Genomic DNA, 21,136 nt, shown 5'->3' with positions numbered 1-21,136 from the left:
GATTATTCTGAGGTAAAACCATTTCAATAATTAATTACTTTTGCATAGTTGAAACATTTTTTCACTTTTTGAATTTTTTTAATAAAGATTTTTTTTGAAACTGAATTTTTTTCAATTTTTTTCAAAAAGGAAGGATTTTTAATTTGGAAATTTGTGCTACACATTTAGTGAGAGGAAGGCTCTTAGTGGACGAAAAACAGTCCCCTGATGAGCAGTAATCACTGCGAAACATGTCGGGACCATTGTTAGCCTACAAAATAGGTTTTAGTAGCCCACATAAAGATCTGTACTCTCTACTTCGATGCAGATAGCACATTAAAAAAAAAAAAAAAAATTTTTTTTCATAACAACTTTTTCCTCATTTTTTAAAAATAATTTTTTAAAAAATTCTTTAACATTTTATAATATCTACAAAATAAGATTCCCCTTGTGATTTAACGGAGGGCTAGTCTACCAACCAATTCGAAATCTCTGCACAACTCTTCAGGTAGCATTTTTTAATACAAATATTTTTATTAAAAATAAATATAAAGTCTAACAAGGAATGATTCCTTCCACTAGATAGTCCACTATTAGACTACATTCGAATTGCAAAATCTCAGCAAGACCACTTTCAGGTACGTTACAATTTGGGAATAACTCCCAAAAACTTTAAAGCTATTTTCCAGTCTCGCACCTGATCGATCTCGTGCCCTCTATCTTTATCACATTAACATAGTTTGAAATACAATAATAATTAAATTAATATAAAAATAACAATTTTAAATTGTTTGTATTTTAGTTTACGTTTATTCGGTTTTTCCTCCCTCAATTTTTTTATGGATAACTAATGTTGCTTACATATAAATTATTTAGAATTATATAAGAAATTAACTCTTTCTGTTTTATTTTAAGGATGAATACCACCATCCTTTTCACGGAAGAAAATTTCTGTTTGCCAGCAACCAAAATAATGTACAAAATGCTGCAATATATGCATCACCTGACTATAATAGAAGGAAATATCCCCTAGTATATTAAAAAATTATCCAAAACATTAATCAATTCGATTCGACCCATAGGAGTTACCCCGCAAATTAGTTCAAAATTGATAACAAATGCAAATAATTGGGCTCAAACTACTCAAACAATTCTTATAGACCATTACGTAACACATTTAAAAAGATTACTTAATAAATTAGAAAAAGATGTTAAGAAGGAGTGACCACAAGAGGCATTTGATATGGCAAAAAGGTGGTATAACAAAAACTTTAGACAAAATGCAAGATTCGAGATAATTGAAAAAACTCAGAACTACATTTTTAACTCAAATATTAACATTTCACCCACAGACACAAACGTCATTAACCCGCCGGAAACACAGGACATAGATTCGGATTTCCAATATGCAGCGCCAAGTCACAATAACAGTTTTACACCTTTACCACAATTCCCAACTTGTACCACACACCTCAATCTACTGACAACCCCAGTCCAGGCACAATCATGTGTCAACGCAACTGACAGTCCAATTATAAACACAACCAACGTTAGACACATACCAAATAAAACTTTACCCACTACCACGAATGACGAGACCAAATATATCATATTGCTACACCCCCATACATTTTACAAAAATAAAAAATGGCTCTTAGTCCCAACAAAGTCTATTCTAATTATAGGTGACTCCAATCTGTCCACTATTAAGAATTGTCCCAACCCTAATATTAAATTTGACAGTTTCCCCCGCGCAAAATTCATCCACATTACCTCCGTTCTACATAAATTAAAATCTCATCCCATAATAAATACAATAATATTTTCCATAGGCATTTTCAACCGTACACAAACATCTACCACTGCTATCAAACAACTACAAATCCTTTTAAAAATAGCCGCACATAAATTCCCCAGAACTAAAATCTTCATCACAGAAATTAATTTTAGCTAGAGACTTCCAGAAAAACAAATTCGAACAATTATCACCTTAAATGATTTTATTAGAAAAAAATGTTTCATCCCAAGCATATCAAATAAAGTTTTTACTGTTTCACACAATATAACCTGGACAGAAGACACTGCCACGGCCATCCTTCACAATTGGTTACAATATATTTAAATTAATTAACATACAAAAAGAGGGATAGTGTCTATCAAGTATATACTGAACTGTGTGATGTAAAATTAGTTTGAAAGATTTTATATCGGAGAGTTTATATCGGGTGTACAGCGTGAATGGTGAACCGGGAAAAGCAGGCATGTGTGTCTGTGCTGCAGTGAGTTTAAAAACCGTCAGTTGAGACCTGTTGTAGTAATGAGAAAGTAGTCGGTGAATTGGTCATTATGAGCTATTATTTTAAAATATTTTTATGGATCTTAGTCCTTTCATGGTGTGAATATTTAAAGGGGAAGGGAAAAAGGTTTTTTGGGGAATTTTTTTTTAAAGAGTAATCTGGGGTTTGTATGGAAAGGGGTTTTATGGGGAGGGCTGGGGGATGTGATGGGTTGTTGGGGTGGGTTTTTAGTAAAGTTTTTTTTATAGGGGTTTAGAGGTGGGGGGGTGTAGGTAAAGTGGGGGGCGGGGGATAGGAAGGTTGGGGTGGAGGGTGTATACTGGGTTTGAGTGATGGGCAGGTTTTGGACAGGGCTGGAGTAGCGGGAGAAGGTTTGGATGAGGGAAGTTTCTAGCGTGGGAGGAGTTCCCAGATGGGGAGGGGGTTTCTATGGTTGGGATAAGGGGGAGTTTTAAGGAGAGGACTATCTTAAGGATGAAATGTTAATGAATAATATAGGGACAATGGGGGGAAGAAAAACTTGGTTTATAATATTAACCAATGTTTTTCCAGGAAATATTTGCGATTTATGGAAATGTGTATTTTTTTGTAGGTTACGTACAATATGTGGACTCGTATAGTTCTGGACTCGGAAGACTTGAGAAAAGAAAGGCCCTTCGGTTGTGTAAGTCTATCTTGATATTGGTATCCACATGAACTGAACACAATGGGCACTTGTAGAATCTGTTAGAGGTGGTTGTGTTTATTAAAGGGTGGAATATTATAATAAATATGTAAGGGAGAATGACAATTTTCTGATCATTTTTAATTATTACCTAATGTACCTAACTGGAAATATTTATCATTTTGTTTAAACAAGGTTTGAAACTTCATGATTTATGTAGGGGGGCAAACGGTTTAGTGGGGGACGGGGTTTGTGAAGGGGCAGGCTGTTTGTGAATGAGGGGGTATGTGAGGATGAGAGGCGGTGTGTGGGGAGGAGAGGGGGCCTGTGAGGTTGCGTTGTGGGGAGGAGGGGGGGGCCTGTGAGGTTGAGTTGTGGGGAGGAAGGGGGCCTGTGAGGTTGAGTTGTGGGGAGGAGGGGGGCCTGTGAGGTTGAGTTGTGGGGAGGAGGGGGGCCTGTGAGGTTGAGTTGTGGGGAGGAGGGGGCCTGTGAGGTTGAGTTGTGGGGAGGAGGAGGTGCTGTGAGGTTGAGGAGGGGGGGCCCTGTGAGATTGAATTGTGGGGAGAAGGGGGGCCTGTGAGGTTGAGTTGTGGGGAGGAGGGAGTGCTGTGAGGTTGAGTTGTGGGGAGGAATGTGGGCCTGTGAGGTTCAGTTGTGGGGAGGAGGGGGGGCCTGTGAGGTTGACTTGTTGGGAGGAGGTCCTATGAGGTTGAGTTGTGGGGAGGAGGGGGGGCCTGTGAGGTTGAGTTGTGGGGAGGAGGGGGGGCGTGTGAGGTTGAGTTGTGGGGAGGAGGTGGGGCCTGTGAGGTTGAGTTGAAGGGAGGAGGGGGTATCTGTGCGGTTGAGTTGTGGGGAGGAGGGGGGGCCTGTGAGGTTGAGTTGTGGGGAGGAAGGGGGGTCTGGTGAGGTTGAGTTGTGGGGAGGAGAAAGGACCTGTGAGGTTGAGTTGTGGGGAGGAGAGGGGGCCTGTGAGATTGAGTTGTGGGGAGGAGGGGGTCCTGTGAGGTTGAGTTGTGGGGAGGAAGGGGGGGCCCTGTGAGGTTGAGTTGTGGGGAGGAAGGGGGGCCTGTGCGGTTCAGTTGTGGGGAGGAGAGGGGGCCTGTAAGGTTGAATTGTGGGGAGGAGGGGGGGCCTGTGAGGTTGAGTTGTGGGGTCGAGGGGGGGCCTGTGAGGTTGAGTTGTGGTGAGGAGGGGGGGCCTGTGAGGTTGAGTTGTGGGGAGAAGGGGGCCTGTGAGGTTCAGTTCTGGTGAGGAGGGGGGCCTGAGGTTGAGTTGTGGGGTGGAGGGGGGGCCTGTGAGGTTGAGTTGTGTGGAGGAGGGCGGGCCTGTGAGGTTGAATTGTGGGGAAGGGGAAGGGGCCTGTGAAGTTGAGTTGTGGGGGAGGGGAGGGAGCCTGTGAGGTTGAGTTGTAGGGGAAAAAAGGGGGCCTTTGTGAGGGGGACAGGGGAGTTGTTGGGGGGAGAAGGGGCCTTTTTGAGGGGGACGGGAGTTGTGGGGGGGAGAGAGTGTGTGTGAGGAGGGCAGGGGGTGTGTGTGAGGAGGGCAGGGGGTGTGTGTGAGGAGGGCAGGGGGTGTGTGTGAGGAGGGCAGGGGGTGTGTGTGAGGAGGGCAGGGGGTGTGTGTGAGGAGGGCAGGGGGTGTGTGTGAGGAGGGCAGGGGGTGTGTGTGAGGAGGGCAGGGGGTGTGTGTGAGGAGGGCAGGGGGTGTGTGTGAGGAGGGCAGGGTGTGTGTGTGAGGAGGGCAGGCGGTGTGTGTGAGGAGGGCAGGGGGTGTGTGAGGAGGGCAGGGGATGTGTGTGAGGAGGGCAGGGGGTGTGTGTGAGGAGGGCAGGGGGTGTGTGTGAGGAGGGCAGGGGGTGTGTGTGAGGAGGGCGGCAGGGGGTGTGTGTGAGGAGGGGGCAGGGGGTGTGTGTGAGGAGGGCAGGGGGGGTGTGTGAGGAGGGCAGGGGGTGTGTGTGAGGAGTGCAGGGGGTGTGTGTGAGGAGTGCAGGGGGTGTGTGTGAGGAGGGCAGGGGGTGTGTGTGAGGAGGGCAGGGGGTGTGTGTGAGGAGGGCAGGGGGTGTGTAGGTGGAGGGCAGGGGTGTGTGTGAGGAGGGCAGGGGGTGTGTGAGAGGAGGGCAGGGGGTGTGTGAGAGGAGGGCAGGGGGTGTGTGTGAGGAGGGCAGGGGGGTGTCTGAGGAGGGCAGGGGGTGTGTGAGGAGGGCAGGGGGTGTGTGTGAGGAGGGCAGGGGGGGTGTGAGGAGGGCAGGGGGGGTGTGAGGTGGGCAGGGGGTGTGTGAGGTGGGCAGGGGGGGTGTGAGGTGGGCAGGGGGGGTGTGAGGTGGGCAGGGGGGGTGTGAGGTGGGCAGGGGGGGTGTGTGAGGAGGGCAGGGGGGGTGTGAGGAGGGCAGGGGGGGGTGTGAGGAGGGCATGGGTGTGTGTGAGGAGGGCAGGGGGTGTGTGTGAGGAGGGCAGGGGGTGTGTGTGAGGAGGGCAGGGGGTGTGTGTGCGGAGGGCAGGGGGTGTGTGTGAGGAGGGCAGGGGGTGTGTGTGAGGAGGGCAGGGGGTGTGTGAGGAGGGCAGGGGGTGTGTGTGAGGAGGGCAGGGGGTGTGTGTGAGGAGGGCAGGGGGTGTGTGTGAGGAGGGCAGGGGGTGTGTGTGAGGAGGGCGGCAGGGGGTGTGTGTGAGGAGGGCGGCAGGGGGTGTGTGTGAGGAGGGCGGCAGGGGGGTGTGTGAGGAGGGCGGCAGGGGTGTGTGTGAGGAGGACGGCAGGGGGGGGGTGTGAGGAGGGCGGCAGGGGGTGTGTGTGTGAGGAGGGCGGCAGGGGGTGTGTGTGAGGAGGGCGGCAGGGTGTGTGTGTGTGTGAGGAGGGCGGCAGGGGGTGTGTGTGTGTGAGGAGGGCGGCAGGGGGGGGTGTGTGTGAGGAGGGCGGCGGAGGGGGTGTGTGAGGAGGGCGGCAGGGGGGTGTGTGTGAGGAGGGCGGCAGGGGGTGTGTGTGTGAGGAGGGCGGCAGGGGGGGTGTGTGTGAGGAGGGCGGCAGGGGGCGTGTATGTGAGGAGGGCGGCAGGGGGTGTGTGTGAGGAGTGCGGCAGGGGGGGTGTGTGGAGGGTAGGGGGTTTCTGAGGGGGACAAAAAGTTGGAAGATAGTACGTGGGAAGCAAAGATTCGATTGTAGTTGTATAAGGAGGAGGTTGGGAGAATAGTTTATTTAAATATTATAAATGTGTTGTGTTAGGGTTATGGATTAAGGTTTTAACTAATATCACAGATGAATAAACATATGTAGGACATCCAATTAAAATATCTATTAAGTTATATAATCTTTTGCACCAATTCAATGTCCGGACGTGTAACTAAGAAAACTTTTTAGATCTAGAGTGTTGAGTCCTAAAGAGATAAAGGGGGACATAATAACCGGGAAGATAATACAGGGAAAGATTATGGAAAGGCAGGAGATATGAACAATTGTAATATATAGATAAGAAACAGAGAAATAGATACGTGTATTATGACACTACTTGGACCAAGTTAATGTTATACGTGGCTCTCGTCAAGGTTAGGATTCCGGGTTACGGACAGATGGGTGGTTTCCCTTTTTTCTGCACCCAAAAAGGGATACAGCGCCGAAGCGTCTGCCACTTTACTGGCGCACGTTCAACATTCTTTTCCGCATAGGATTTTACGTCATCTTGTTTCACGGAACTGAGCACATATTTAGAAATTTAAGGTAAATGAAAGTTGGAAAATAGTACGTGAGCAGCGAAGATTAGATTGTAGTTATATAAGAAGGTTGGGATGAAAGTTTATTTAAAAATTGTAAATGTGTTATGTTAGGGTTATGGATTAAGGTTTCAATTAATATCTCAAATGAAGGAACCTATGTAAGTCATTGAATTAAAATATCTATTAAGTTATATCGTTTTTTGAACAGATTCAATGTTCGAACGTGTAACTAAGAAAGCTTATTAGATATAGGGTCAGGGTTCTAAACAGATATGGGGGACATTATAAAAGTGAGGATAATACCAGGGAAGATTATGGATAGGGCTGGAGATACGAAGAATTGTAGGATAGATATAAGAATCAGAGAAAAAAAGATACGTGTATTATGACACTACTTGGAACAAGTTAACGTTATACGTGGCACTCGTCAAGGTTAGGATTCTGGGTTAGGGTTAGAACAAAGAACAAACAAAGAACAAAGAAAGGTACAGCACAGGAACAGGCCCTTCGGCCCTCCAAGCCCGTGCCGACCATGCTGCCCGACTAAACTACAATCTTCTGTACTTCCTGGGTCCGTATCCCTCTATTCCCATCCTATTCATGTATTTGTCAAGATGCCCCTTAAATGTCACTATCGTCCCTGCTTCCACCACCTCCTCCGGTAGCGAGTTCCAGGCACCCACTACCCTCTGCGTAAAAAACTTGCCTCGTACATCTACTCTGAACCTTGCCCCTCTCACCTTAAACCTATGCCCCCTAGTAATTGACCCCTCTACCCTGGGGCAAAGCCTCTGACTATCCACTCTGTCTATGCCCCTCATAATTTTGTATACCTCTATCAGGTCTCCCCTCAACCTCCTTCGTTCCAGTGAGAACAAACCGAGTTTATTCAACCGCTCATCATAGCTAATGCCCTCCATACCAGGCAACATTCTGGTAAATCTCTTCTGCACCCTCACTAAAGCCTCCACATCCTTCTGGTAGTGTGGCGACCAGAATTGAACACTATACTCCAAGTGTGGCCTAACTAAGGTTCTATACAGCTGCAACATGACTTGCCAATTCTTATACTCAATGCCCCGGCCAATGAAGGCAAGCATGCCGTATGCCTTCTTGACTACCTTCTCCACCTGTGTTGCCCCTTTCAATGACCTGTGGACCTGTACTCCTAGATCTCTTTGACTTTCAATACTCTTGAGGGTTCTACCATTCACTGTATATTCCCTACCTGCATTAGACCTTCCAAAATGCATTACCTCACATTTGTCCGGATTAAACTCCATCTGCCATCTCTCCGCCCAAGTCTCCAAACAATCTAAATCCTGCTGTATCCTCCGACAGTCCTCATCGCTATCCGCAATTCCACCAACCTTTGTGTCGTCTGCAAACTTACTAATCAGACCAGTTACATTTTCCTCCAAATCATTTATATATACTACAAAGAGCAAAGGTCCCAGCACTGATCCCTGTGGAACACCAATGGTCACAGCCCTCCAATGAGAAAAGCATCCTTCCATTGCTACTCTCTGCCTTCTATGGCCTAGCCAGTTCTGTATCCACCTTGCCAGCTCACCCCTGATCCCGTGTGACTTCACCTTTTGTACTAGTCTACCATGAGGGACCTTGTCAAAGGCCTTACTGAAGTCCATATAGACAACATCCACTGCCCTACCTGCATCAATCATCTTAGTGACCTCCTCGAAAAACTCTTATCAAGTTAGTGAGACACGACCCCCCCCTTCACAAAACCGTGCTGCCTCTCACTAATACGTCCATTTGCTTCCAAATGGGAGTAGATCCTGTCTCGAAGAATTCTCTCCAGTAATTTTCCTACCACTGAAGTAAGGCTCACCGGCCTGTAGTTCCCGGGATTATCCTTGCTACCCTTCTTAAACAGAGGAACAACATTGGCTATTCTCCAGTCCTCCGGGACATCCCCTGAAGACAGTGAGGATCCAAAGATTTCTGTCAAGGCCTCAGCAATTTCCTCTCCAGCCTCCGTCAGTATTCTGGGGTAGATCCCATCAGGCCCTGGGGACTTATCTACCTTAATATTTTTTAAGACCCCCAACACCTCGTCTTTTTGGATCTCAATGTGACCCAGGCTATCTACACACCCTTCTCCAGACTCAACATCTACCAATTTCTTCTCTTTGGTGAATACTGATGCAAAGTATTCATTTAGTACCTCACCCATTTCCTCTGGCTCCACACATAGATTCCCTTGCCTATCCTTCAGTGGGCCAACCCTTTCCCTGGCTACCCTCTTGCTTTTTAAGTACATGTAAAAAGCCTTGGGATTTTCCTCAACCCTATTTGCCAATGACTTTTCGTGACCCCTTCTAGCCCTCCTGACTCCTTGCTTAAGTTCCTTCCTACTTTCCTTATATTCCACGCAGGCTTCGTCTGTTCCCAGCCTTTTAGCCCTGACAAATGCCTCCTTTTTCTTTTTGACGAGGCCTACAATATCTCTCGTCATCCAAGGTTCCCGAAAATTGCCGTATTTATCCTTCTTCCTCACAGGAATATGCCGGTCCTGAATTCCTTTCAACTGCCACTTGAAAGCCTCCCACATGTCAGATGTTGATTTGCCCTCAAACATCCGCCCCCAATCTATGTTCTTCAGTTCCCGCCTAATATTGTTATAATTAGCCTTCCCCCAATTTAGCACATTCATCCTAGGACCACTTTTATCCTTGTCCACCAGTACTTTAAAACTTACTGAATTGTGGTCACTGTTACCGAAATGCTCCCCTACTGAAACATCTACCACCTGGCCGGGCTCATTCCCCAATACCAGGTCCAGTACCGCCCCTTCCCTAGTTGGACTGTCTACATATTGTTTTAAGAAGCCCTCCTGGATGCTCCTTACAAACTCCGCCCCGTCTAAGCCCCTGCCACTAAGTGAGTCCCAGTCAATATTGGGGAAGTTGAAGTCTCCCATCACCACAAACCTGTTGTTTTTACTCTTTTCCAAAATCTGTCTACCTATCTGCTCCTCTATCTCCCGCTGGCTGTTGGGAGGCCTGTAGTAAACCCCCAACATTGTGACTGCACCCTTCTTATTCCTGATCTCTACCCATATAGCCTCACTGCCCTCTGAGGTGTCCTCTCGCAGTACAGCTGTGATATTCTCCCGAACCAGTAGCGCAACTCCGCCTCCCCTTTTACATCCCCCTCTATCCCGCCTGAAACATCTAAATCCTGGAACGTTTAGCTGCCAATCCTGCCCTTCCCTCAACCAGGTCTCTGTAATGGCAACAACATCATAGTTCCAAGTACTAATCCAAGCTCTAAATTCATCTGCCTTACCCGTAATACTTCTTGCATTAAAACATATGCACTTCAGGCCACCAGACCCGCTGTGTTCAGCAACTTCTCCCTGTCTGCTCTGCCTCAGAGCCACACAGAACTATTCCCTAGTTCTCCCTCAATGCTCTCACCTTCTGACCTCTTGCTCCCGTGCCCACCCCCCTGCCATACTAGTTTAAACCCTCCCATGTGACACTAGCAAACCTCGCGGCCAGGATATTTATGCCTCTCCGGTTTAGATGCAACCCGTCCTTCTTATACAGGTCACACCTGCCCCGGAAGAGCTCCCAGTGCTCCAGATAATGGAAACCCTCCCTCCTACACCAGCTGTTTAGCCACGTGTTTAGCTGCTCTATCTTCCTATTTCTAGTCTCACTGGCACGTGGCACAGGGAGTAATCCCGAGATTACAACCCTCGAGGTCTTGTCTTTTAACTTTCTGCCTAGCTCCCTGAACTCCTGCTGCAGGACCTCATGCCCCTTCCTGCCTATGTCGTTAGTACCAATATGTACAACGACCTCTGCCTGTTTGCCCTCCTCCTTCAGGATGCCCTCTACCCGTTCGGAGACATCCTGGACCCTGGCACCAGGGAGGCAACATACCATTCTGGAGTCTCTATCACATCCACAGAAGCGCCTATCTGTGCCCCTGACTATAGAGTCCCCTATTACTATTACTCTTCTGCGCTTTGACCCTCCCTTCTGAACATCAGAGCCAGCCGTGGTGCCACTGCTCTGGCTGCTGCTGTTTTCCCCTGATAGGCTATCCCCCCCGACAGTATCCATAGGGGTATATCTGTTCGAGAGGGGGACAACCACAGGGGATTCCTGCACTGACTGCCTGCCCTTTCTGGTGGTCACCTATTTCTCTGCCTGCACCTTGGGTGTGACCACATTTACATAACTGCGATCCATGACGCTTTCTGCCACCTGCATGCTCCTAAGTGCATCCAATTGCTGCTCCAACCGAACCATGCGGTCTGTGAGGAGCTCCAGTTGGGTGCACTTTCTGCAGATGAAGCCATCTTAGATAGAGTCAATGGATGGGAGGCTGGTTTGCGTGATGGACTGGGCTACATTCACGACCTTGGGCAGAGCAGGATCCATACCAAGCTATAATACAACCAGAAAGAATGCTTTCAATAGTGCATCTGTAAAAGTTGGAGAGAGTCGTAGCTGACATGTCAAATTTCCTCAGGCTTCTGAGAAAGTAGAGTCATTGGTGGGCTCTCTTAACAATATTGTCAGCATGGGGGACCAGGACAGGTTGTTGGTAATCTGAACACCTAAAAACCTGAAGCTCTCAGTTCAGCAGGTAATTGGGATGACAAATGGGATGTTGGTCTTTATTTCAAATGGAATGGGATGTAAAAATAGGGAAGTCCTGCTAAAACGATCCTGTGAATTGTTACATAGAAACATAGAAAATAGGAGCAGGAGGAGGTCATTCGACCCTTTGGGCCTGCTCCGCTTTCATTATGACCATGGCTGATCATCCGATTCAATATCCTGATCCCGCCTCCCTCCTCTCACCCTCCCTCCCCCTCCTTATCTGTAGAGACTGGGTCATTAAGTATGTTCAAGTTTAAGATAGACAGATTTTTAATCAGTAAGAGAATCGGGGGTTATGGGGATAAGGCGGTAAAGTGGAGTTCAAGAACATATCAGATCAGCCATGATCTCATTGAATAACAGAGCAGATTTGATGGGCCGAATGGCCTACTTCTATTCCTACCTCTTGTGGACAAGCTAGATTTGGAATAGAATGAGCTGCTGATGGGGAGATGAAGAGGGGTGAGCGGAGGGTCAGGTGCAGCATAAATACTGACACAGACCAACTGAGCCGACTCAATGGAATAGAGACAAATGTATTTATTTTAGATTTACTTGTCATGGCAGGGAAAACACTATTTGAAATGAAAATGAAATGAAAATCGCTTATTGTCACAAGTAGGCTTCAAATGAAGTTACTGTGACTTTACTGTAAATTAAGTTTACGATCCAGAATAAAATAAATGTACTACATCTGCTTTTGTGAATCACTTCTGTCAAGACGTGCAGTCCCCATCACAAAACCGGCCCACTGGAAGCAAAGTCGGAAGACTGGCCAGTCCAGCAGAAAGAAACTCTCTGACTCTCCAACCGTCAGAATGAACATGGTTCATTCCTGGATGTGATTCACAGCAGCAATAACAGCAGAATCCAACCCCTGTCATCACTTATGGACTTGCTGGTGTCTCAGCAGGTTGGATACTTGGGTGAATCCTTTACCACAGTCAAAGCAGATGAATGGCTTTCTCCAGTGTGAACTCGCTGATGCAGGCGCAGGGTGTATGAATCACGGAATCGCTTCTCACACTGACAGCAGATGAATGACCTGTCCCTGCTGCCAACTCGCTGGTGTCTCAGCAGATTAGATAAATGACTGAATCCCTTCCCACACTCGGAGCAAGTGAAAGGCCTCTCCCCAGTGTGAAGTCGCTGGTGTGTGTGCAGGTTGGATGAATTGGTGAATCCCTTTCCACATTCAGAGCAGGTGAACGGTCTGTCCCCAGTGTGAACTCGCTGGTGTCTCAGCAGATTGGATGACTGTGTGAATCCCTTCCCACAGTCAGAACAAATGAACGGCCTCTCTCCAATGTGACTGCGTTGATGAGTTTCCAATGCAGAGGGCGTACAGAATCCCTTCCCACAGTCCCCACATTTCCATGGTTTCTCCACGGTGCAAGTGTCCAATGCCTCTCCAAATTCAATGATCAGTTAAAGCCTCATCAATGCACAAAACCCTTGTATGGTTTCTCCTCAATGTGAATGGTGCAAAGTTTTAATAGGCTATGTCAAGGTAAAACTCTTCCGCACTCAGTTTGCTGGAACACTCTCACTCGGGGGGAGAGGGGGGTTGTCTGATTGCCTTTCTAGTCACACCGATTTTGAAAACCTTTTGAAGCAGACAAACATTTCTCTTTTGAGAGTCAAAGGCCAATGATATTCATGTCCCAATGAACTCAGTGACTCTCAGATCCTGACGTGATGATTAATTCAAGATTTCTGTCTCCAAATTCTCTACTTCTAACGTCCTGTAAAAGGAATTTAGAAAAGTTATGACCGTCAGTCCAGGATAGACATTCAGAACAGATAATTCTAGTTCCACTGGAACATTCTTTCCTCTCTTATTTTAAAGAAAGCTGTAAATCTCCATCCACACACACACGGTTCTCAATCTGCTGTACACCCTCCCAATTCTCCTGTCGGTGACAATTTGTGCGACTCCTCTACAGATCCATGCTCACCATTTCCTGTCGAGTACAGCACTAAAAATCTTGATGCAGATGCTAGACTAAAAACATACACGTTTAAATCCCGGATTAAAAATCTGTTTCACCTACAGTACTGTATTGCTTGATCAGAGTTTAATGAGCAATAGCAGTAGAAATAGATTAAGATAATGATTGTTTATGAACACAAACACGCTGCCTACAAGGGTGGTGAATGCAGAGACATTCAACTACATCAAACAGGAATTCAATGGGTAATTGAAAGAAATATACTTGAAGGACTATGGGGATATGGACAGTGAATAGGACTCACTGGATTCCTTGACTGAAAGACAACATGGACTCGAGTTGTCAAATGGGACTCTGTGCTGTAATGGTTCTATGACTGGAAATATACAACACAGCTACAGTAACAGACAGAAGTAATAATGAATGTATTTCATGAGGGGAGCACGGTAGCACAGTGGTTAGCACAGTTGCTTCACAGCTCCAGGGTCCCAGGTTCGATTCCTGACTTGGGTCTCTGCAGAGTCCGTATGTTCTCCCAGTGTCTGCGTGGGTTTCCTCCAGGTGCTCCGGTTTCCTCCCACAGTCCAAAGATGTGCCGGTTAGGTGGATTGCCCATGATAAATTGCCCTTTGTGTCCAAAAAGGTTGGGTTATTGAGTTACAGGGATAGGGTGGAGGCGTGTGCTTAGGTGGGGTGCAGTTTCCAAGGGCTGGTGCAGACTCGATGGGCCGAATGGCCTCCTTCTGCACGGCAAATTTTGAAAAATGACAGACTTTATAACAACACAAGACATATCTCTGTCTTATATTAATTCATTATGTCAGCCACAAAACCCTTTAGTTGTGAACATCAGAAAAGAGACCATCCTTTAAGTCAGACAAATAAATGGACCAAGTTGATGGAGCAAAGGATGTCACTGTCTTCGAGAGAGAGAGAACTGGGCCAACCTTTCCAGAGTCTGCACCCTCCCTGGATTCACTTCCTTTCCCTCCAGTTCCTGCAGGTCAATCATTTAAGCTCAGAATGAGAAAAGAAGTGAAAAGGGTACGAAAAGACGTGTTTTACTCACAGGTGTGGGACAGAGGATAAAACTTTAGCTTGTATTAATCTTAATCTTCAGTCACAGATGGAGGAGCAGCAGCTTTGCTGGGCAGGAATGAGCAGATTCACAAACTCCAGACTCAGACAATAGAGAAAGCTCCTTGTCGCCATTAGTGCAAAGCTCGTATATTGATTGGCTGCAATCACCGGAGGAGCACTTCCGGTGTGCCAGGTCTTCCCATTGGTTAAGCTCAGCTCCGACCACTATGAGAGGGTGGAACCTGAGCCCACGTGGTGCTGGGAGGCACTTTGACCTCCAGACGCGCTGAGCTGTTGTCCAATCTGCTGTATCTTGCTTCTGCAACCAGTGATATCCTCCCGCTGGCTGGGAACGCCCCTCTGAGGCATTGTGACGTCACAATGGACCCCGGCCTGAATCAGCCAATAGGAATCACTGTTGTTCGCAGGGACATCTTCAGCACCACCCTCCCCATCATCTCCTGGAGCCAAGGTTTCCAGGAAAACGGTCCGGCCAATGGGGTGGCTCTTGAAAACCGGAAGGACTCTGATCCTCCAGCTTGTGAATGAAGGTTGAGTTTAAATACAGACTGAAACCTCCTGTATCCAACATCTGTGAATAAAACACTTTCTTTTCTCCCATTTCCAATCCTTTTCTAATTCTAGGTTCAAATTTGAACTGGCCATTTAAAAAGGATGCCTTGACTTGCTGACTTGAATCACCCCCTTTTCCCTTGTGTAACACTGTCTGAAAATAGACATCAGGCTGATCAATGTACTGAAAGTACCTCTGCCACAGAAGATGAGCAGAGATAATGTTCACCCCCCTATAATTCTGCTGTAAATAATTTATCTCACAAACTAATGGACAGATATCACCAAACTTGGTACACCGACAGAGTATGACCCATGCAAGAGCTGATCTATTTTTTGTTAAGACCAGGATCTCGATTTTTTTTTTTTTAAAGTATCCGTTCACAATGGAAGATCAGACAAATTGACCTTTTCTTTGAGATTGTTGTGATTTGTTTTGAATGTTAATTGTTTGAGAATGTTTGTCGATTATCTTCACTGCTGGGAAAGAATTTGAAATGAAATGAAAATCACTTGTCACAAGTAGGCTTCAAATGAAGTTACTGTGAAAAGCCCCATGTCCGGCGCCTGTTCGGGGAAGCTGGTACGGGAATTGAACCGTGCTGCTGGCCTGCTTTAAAAGCCAGTGATTTAGCCCAGTGTGCTAAACTGAATTTGTTACAGCTGTCCAAATATCAGCAGAGTTTTCAGAGCAGTTTTTGGATCAGGATTTTCCTGAAACCTCATTGTGAGACAGTACCCTTAATAAGTAAATGTACTGTTTTTAAGGTTCAGAGTTACAAAACCTGATTTCATTCCTGTTGGTAACAATAGATCTCAAAAACTAATGGAAGGGGTTGAACAAAACATGGCACACAAATAGGCTATGGCCTAAGGAAGAAATAATTGGATTTGTTAAGAATGTGGACTATACAAAGATTATAAATAAATAAAAGTACAGCACAGGGACAGGCCGTTCGGCCCTCCAAACCTGTGCCGACCATGTTGTCCATGTAACCTAAAACCTTCAACACATCCAGGGTCCATAGCCCTGTTTCCCCACCCGATTCATGTATTTGTCAAAACACCCCTTAAACATCACTATCGTACCTGCTTCCACCACCTTCTCCGGCAGCAAGTTCCAGGCACCCAATACCCTCTGTGAAAAAAACTTCTCTCACGCATCTCCTCTAAATTTTCCCCTTCCACCTTAAACCTTTGTCCCTGAGTAATATACTCTTCCACCCTGGGAAAAAGCTCCTAACTATCCACTCTGTTCATGACTAGATCCAGATCTTGGAATTTTTCATATTCAAATGGAGGGCTAGACATCTGCGCACAAAAGAATTTGTCCTGGTGCTGCATCTTTTCAATTAAACAAAAGATTGGAGGCCAAATGTTCCCTGACGCAGACCCCATGCCAACACATCAAGCAATCAGAATCCACTTGATATTTTGGCATTTAAACAAAAGCTTTAGGTAGTTTTTCCCTGGTGCACTCTTCATGGCAGCCCCTCAACCAATCAGAGTCCACTTACCAACCAATTTATACACAGTCAGTATCAATTGCCCCCTTTTAAATTTGGTATTCTTGCATCTATGCTGATGAGTATAAGAGGAAAAGCTTTGACAGCAATATTCAAATATTTTTAAAGGATTTGTTCCGGTGTGAATTCGCTGGTGTTTCTGCAGCGTGAATGAATGAGAGAATCCCTTCCCACACTTGGAACAGGTGACTGGCCTCTTCCCGGTGTGAATTCAGTCGTGTTTCTGCAGGGTGGATGACTGAGTGAATCCCTTCCCACTCTCGGAGCAGTGAACGGTCTCTCTCCAGTGTGAGCGCGTTGGTGAGTCAGCAGATCCATTTTGCTTCTCAAGCTCTTCTCACAGTCAGAACACATAAAATTTCTTGTGTCAGAGTGAACATGTTGGTGTGAAGTGAGATGGGTTCAAGTTATAGAGTTTTACAGCACAAAACACGGCCCTTTGTCCCACTGTGTCTGTGCCGGCTATCAAACACCAATCTATTCTAATCTCAGTTTCAGGGATTATTAACATTAACTCAAACAAACTCCAGCTGTCAGAATGAACATGGTTCTGTCCTGGATGTGATTTCGGTTCAGTCCTGGATGTGATTAACATCAATAACAGCAGTCGTGGAGGCACTTGTGAACTCGCTGGTGTGTCTGCTGGGTGGATGACCGAATGAATCCCTTCCCACACAGGGAACAGATGAACGCTCCCTCCCTGGTGTGAATGCGCTGGTGTTTCAGCCGGAGAGACTGCTGAGTGAATCCCTTCCCACACACTGAGCAGGCGAACGGCCTCTCTCCAGTGTGACTGCGCTGGTGAATCAGCAGATCCATTTTGCCTTTGAAGCTCTTCGCTCAGGCGGAACATTTAAAAGATTTCGTGTCAGAGTGAACACGTTGGTGTGAAGTGAGGTGGGCAGACTGAGTGAATCCCTTCCCACACTCAAGGCAGGTGAATGGTTTCTCCCCAGTGTGAACGTGCTATAAATTGCCCTTCAGTGTGCAACGGGGAAGTGGAGATACGGGGACAGGGCGGGGTGCTCTTTTTTAGGGGTGGTGCAAACTCAATGGGCCGAATGGCCTCCTACTGCACTGGAGGGATTCTATGATGCTGCCAGACCTGTTGAGTTAATCTGGCATTTTCAGTTTTAACTCTAAATTACATACATTTTTAATCCACTAATTATATTACTTGAACCACCATAACATCAACTATGCGGAGCAGTGTGTTGATGTTTCAGCTATTGCAGCCTTGGGAAACTTTGTGGAGTTTGCACATTCTCCCCGTGTCTGCGTGGGTTCCCTCCGGGTCCTCCAGTTTTCTCCCACAGCCCAAAGATGTGCAGGTTTGGTGGATTGGCCACGCTAAATTGCCCCTTAGTGTCTAAACAAAGGTTAGGTGGGTGGAGGCATGGGCTTAAGTAGGGTGCCGTTTCCGAGGGCCGGTGCAGGCTCGATGGGCTGAATGGCCTCCTTCTGCACTGTAAATTCTATCATTATGTTGGATTTTCTCTCTGTCTGACCCGATGGATGTGCCTGGTGGTATTTCCCTGACGGTAGCACAGTGAGTAGCACAGTTGATTCACAGTGCCAGGGTTCCGAGTTCAATTCCCACTTGGGGCACTGTCTGTGTGGATTCTGCACGTTCTCTCCGTGTCTGCATGGGTTACCTCCGGGTCCTCCAGTTTCCTCCCACAAGTCCCGAAAGACGTGCTTGTTAGGTGAATTGGACATTTTAACTTCTCCCTCTGTATACCTGAACAGGCACCGGACTGTGGTGACTTGGGGCTTTTCACAGTAACTTCATTGCCATGTTAATGTAAGCCTACCTGTGACACTAATAAAGATTATGTGTTTGGGTATTTTAAGGAGCAGGGAGAACTTCCTTGGTTCTACCTGTTGTACCTCAGATATTCCATCTGTTTTTGGTTAATGTGTCTGGAGTCTGAGTTCTTCCAGTCTGTCTCCAATTCTCCTTCCTGTCTCGGGTATATGGGTATAGGTAGCTTGGTGTTGCGATTAGTGTTGTTTAGTTGTATGTCTGTCTCCAGCAGGTATTGTTGTCTCTCGATAATGACGGTGCTGCTACTCTTGTCTTCTGGACATTTCCGTGTTGGATCCAAGCTCCCGGATTGTCTGTCTTCCTCTCCGGGTAAGATTCTGTTTGTCTCTTGTATTTCACTGTGACAGGGCAGAGACCAGATTGAAGGGATTCAGACATGGGAGTTCTGGGAAAGATGGGCAAGGATTTGGGAGGTGACAACATGTTCAAAGAGTTTGGAGAGGAGAGGGAGGTTGAAGATGGGGCAGTAATTTGTAAGGATGGCAGGGTCAAGGGTTTGTTGTATTGAGGAGGGGGTGATGATGGCAGATTTGAAGGACAGAGGGACAGTACCTGAAGAGAGAGAAATGTTGACAATATCCATGGACACAGGGTAGTTGGCTGATCAGTAGCTCAGTGGGAATAGGGTCCTCCAAGCTTGCACCGGTCATGACACCAACCATGGCCAAAACTCTTGAACCATATCCCTCTATATCCATCTTATCCATGTGTTTGTCAAGATGATTTTTGAACGCCGTTAATGTATCTGCTCTGTGGCCTCGTTGGTGTGTCAGCAGGTGGGATGAAGCGGGAAATCCCTTCCCACAATTGGAGGTGAATGGTCACTCTCCAGTGTGAACTCGCTGGTGCTTCTGCAGGTCAGATGACTGAGTGAATCCCTTCCCACACTTGGAGCAGGTGAATGGCCTCTCCCCAGTGTGAACTCGCTGATGCCTCTGCAGGTCAGATGACTGAGTGAATCCCTTCCCACACCAGGAGCAGGCGAATGGTCTCTCCCCAGTGTGAATTCGCTGGTGGTACCGCAGGGCCGATGACTGAGTGAATCCCTTCCCACACCAGCAGGCGAATGGCTTCTCCCCAGTGTGAATTCGCCGGTGGTTCTGCAGGGCGGATGACTCAGTGAATCCCTTCCCACACCAGGAGCAGGTGAATGGCCTCTCCCCAGTGTGAATTCGCTGGTGTGTCAGCAGGTTGGATGACTGAGTGAATCTCTTCCCACATTGGGCGCAGGTGAATGGTCTCTCCCCAGTGTGAATGCGCTGATGGACAGTGAGGCGAGATGAGTGTCTGAACCCAGTCCCACAGTGAGAGCACCTAAACGGTTTCTCGTCAGTGTGAACACGTTGATGGCTCATCAGATCCCCAGAACTTTTATAGTACTTCCCGCAGTCTGGACATTGGAACGGTCTCGCATCAGTGTGAACTCGCTGGTGACTCAGCAGATCAGATGACTGAGTAAATCCCTTCCCACACTCAGAGCAGACGAATGGCTTCTCCCCAGAGTGAATTCGCTGATGTACAGTGAGATGAGATAATTGTCTGTACCCAGTCCCACAGTGAGAGCACCTGAACGGTTTCTCGTCAGTGCGTACACGTTGATGGCGTATCAGACTCCCAGAACTTTTATAGCTCTTCCCACAGTCTGGACATTGAAACGGTCTCTCCCCAGTGTGAACTCGCTGGTGTTTCTCCAGGTCAGATGACTGAGTGAATCCCTTCCCACACTTGGAGCAGGCGAATGGTCTCTCCCCAGTGTGACTGTGTCGATGAGTTTCCAGCTGGGATGGGGCAGTGAATCCTTTCCCACAGTCCCCACATTTCCACGGTTTCTCCTCAGTGTGACTGCATTTGTGGCTTGTGAGGCCTGATGATCGAGTGAATCCTCGTCCACACACACAACACGTGTACGCTTTTTCTCCACTGTGAACGATGCTTTCTCCTTCCATGTTCAAAGTACGATGATATTCAGGATATGATAAGTTGAGGATTCTGTCAGATCCTGATGTGATGCTTGGTTTGAGGTTCCGGACTTTGAAGCTTCCCCTTCGAACACCCTGTGAAACTGATTTAAAACAAAAAATAGGGAGTGAGAGAGAACCCACAAAACACGAAGGCAGGTTGTGAAATTGAGCTGAATGAATCTGGTCATTTGTGGGGCCGGCTCTGGGAAAAAGTGACCATGAAAAACTGCTGGATAGTCACAAAAACCCAACTGACCTCTTTGGGAGGAGAGAGAAAGAGGTGAAGAGGGAATTTGTATATCTACAAGACAAATTAAAGAGGATAGATGGCATAGCAAACTCGATCTTCAGCTTCATAAACAGTAATATTGATACCAAAACTATGCTTCTGGTGGCACAGTGGTTAGCACTGCTGCCTCACAGCGCCAGGGACCCGGGTTCAATTCCGGCCTTGGTGACTGTGTATCTGGAGTTTGCACTTTCTCCCCGTGACTGCGTGGTTTCCACCCGGTGCTCAGGTTTCGTCCAACAGACCAAAGAAGGGCACGTTAGGTGGATTGGCCTTGATAAATTGCCCCTTAGTGTCCAGGGATGTACAGGTTCGGTGGGGCTATGGGGTTACGGGGACAGGGTAGGGGTGTGGGCCTCGGCAGGGTGCCCTTTCAGAGAATCAGTGGCGACCTGATGGGCCAAATGGCCTCTTTCTGCACTGTGGGAATTCTATGGTTCTAATTCTATTCTATGAATCTTTATAAAGCTCTGGTCACCACTCTTCAGGAAGGATGTGAAGGTTCTTGGAGAAGGTGCAGAGGAGATTTACCAAAATGGTTCCAGCAAAGGAGGTTGAGGGAGATTTGATTCAGGGACACAAGATTATGCCAGGTTTCCACCAGGTGGACAAAGAAACTGTTTTCATTCACCGGTCGTACAAG

The 21,136-nt window shown here is 47.1% G+C and overlaps 2 protein-coding genes across 6 annotated transcripts in view; one reads left to right on the top strand and one right to left on the bottom strand.

Moving 5' to 3' along the window:
- The window catches only part of LOC140418347 (uncharacterized), an 86,101-nt gene that overhangs the window by 23,573 nt on the left and 41,392 nt on the right, over window positions 1-21,136 (top strand). Inside the window, exons 2-4 of the mRNA XM_072501818.1 lie at window positions 562-617; window positions 2,869-2,940; window positions 18,452-18,552. Of these exons, the coding sequence (XP_072357919.1) occupies window positions 562-617; window positions 2,869-2,940; window positions 18,452-18,552 (229 nt within the window). The remainder of the gene's footprint in view (window positions 1-561; window positions 618-2,868; window positions 2,941-18,451; window positions 18,553-21,136) is intronic.
- The window catches only part of LOC140418341 (uncharacterized), a 397,355-nt gene that overhangs the window by 366,772 nt on the left and 9,447 nt on the right, over window positions 1-21,136 (bottom strand). For 3 of the 5 annotated variants that reach the window (XM_072501797.1, XM_072501795.1, XM_072501796.1), the window contains one exon: window positions 18,547-20,305. The exons of 1 other annotated variant lie outside the window; for it this stretch is intronic. In XM_072501797.1, coding sequence (XP_072357898.1) covers window positions 19,065-20,189 — 1,125 coding nt within the window. In that variant the 5' untranslated portion in view covers window positions 20,190-20,305 and the 3' untranslated portion in view covers window positions 18,547-19,064. Of the gene's footprint in view, window positions 1-11,258; window positions 13,030-18,546; window positions 20,306-21,136 lie in introns of those variants that run through there. One more of the 5 variants, XR_011944953.1, reaches the window with a different exon arrangement.

This window comes from Scyliorhinus torazame, chromosome 5, assembly GCF_047496885.1.
Source record: "Scyliorhinus torazame isolate Kashiwa2021f chromosome 5, sScyTor2.1, whole genome shotgun sequence".
NCBI lineage: Eukaryota > Metazoa > Chordata > Chondrichthyes > Carcharhiniformes > Scyliorhinidae > Scyliorhinus > Scyliorhinus torazame.
The sequence above is the reverse complement of the archived record's forward strand: the minus strand, read 5'-3'. Positions and strand labels throughout refer to the sequence as shown.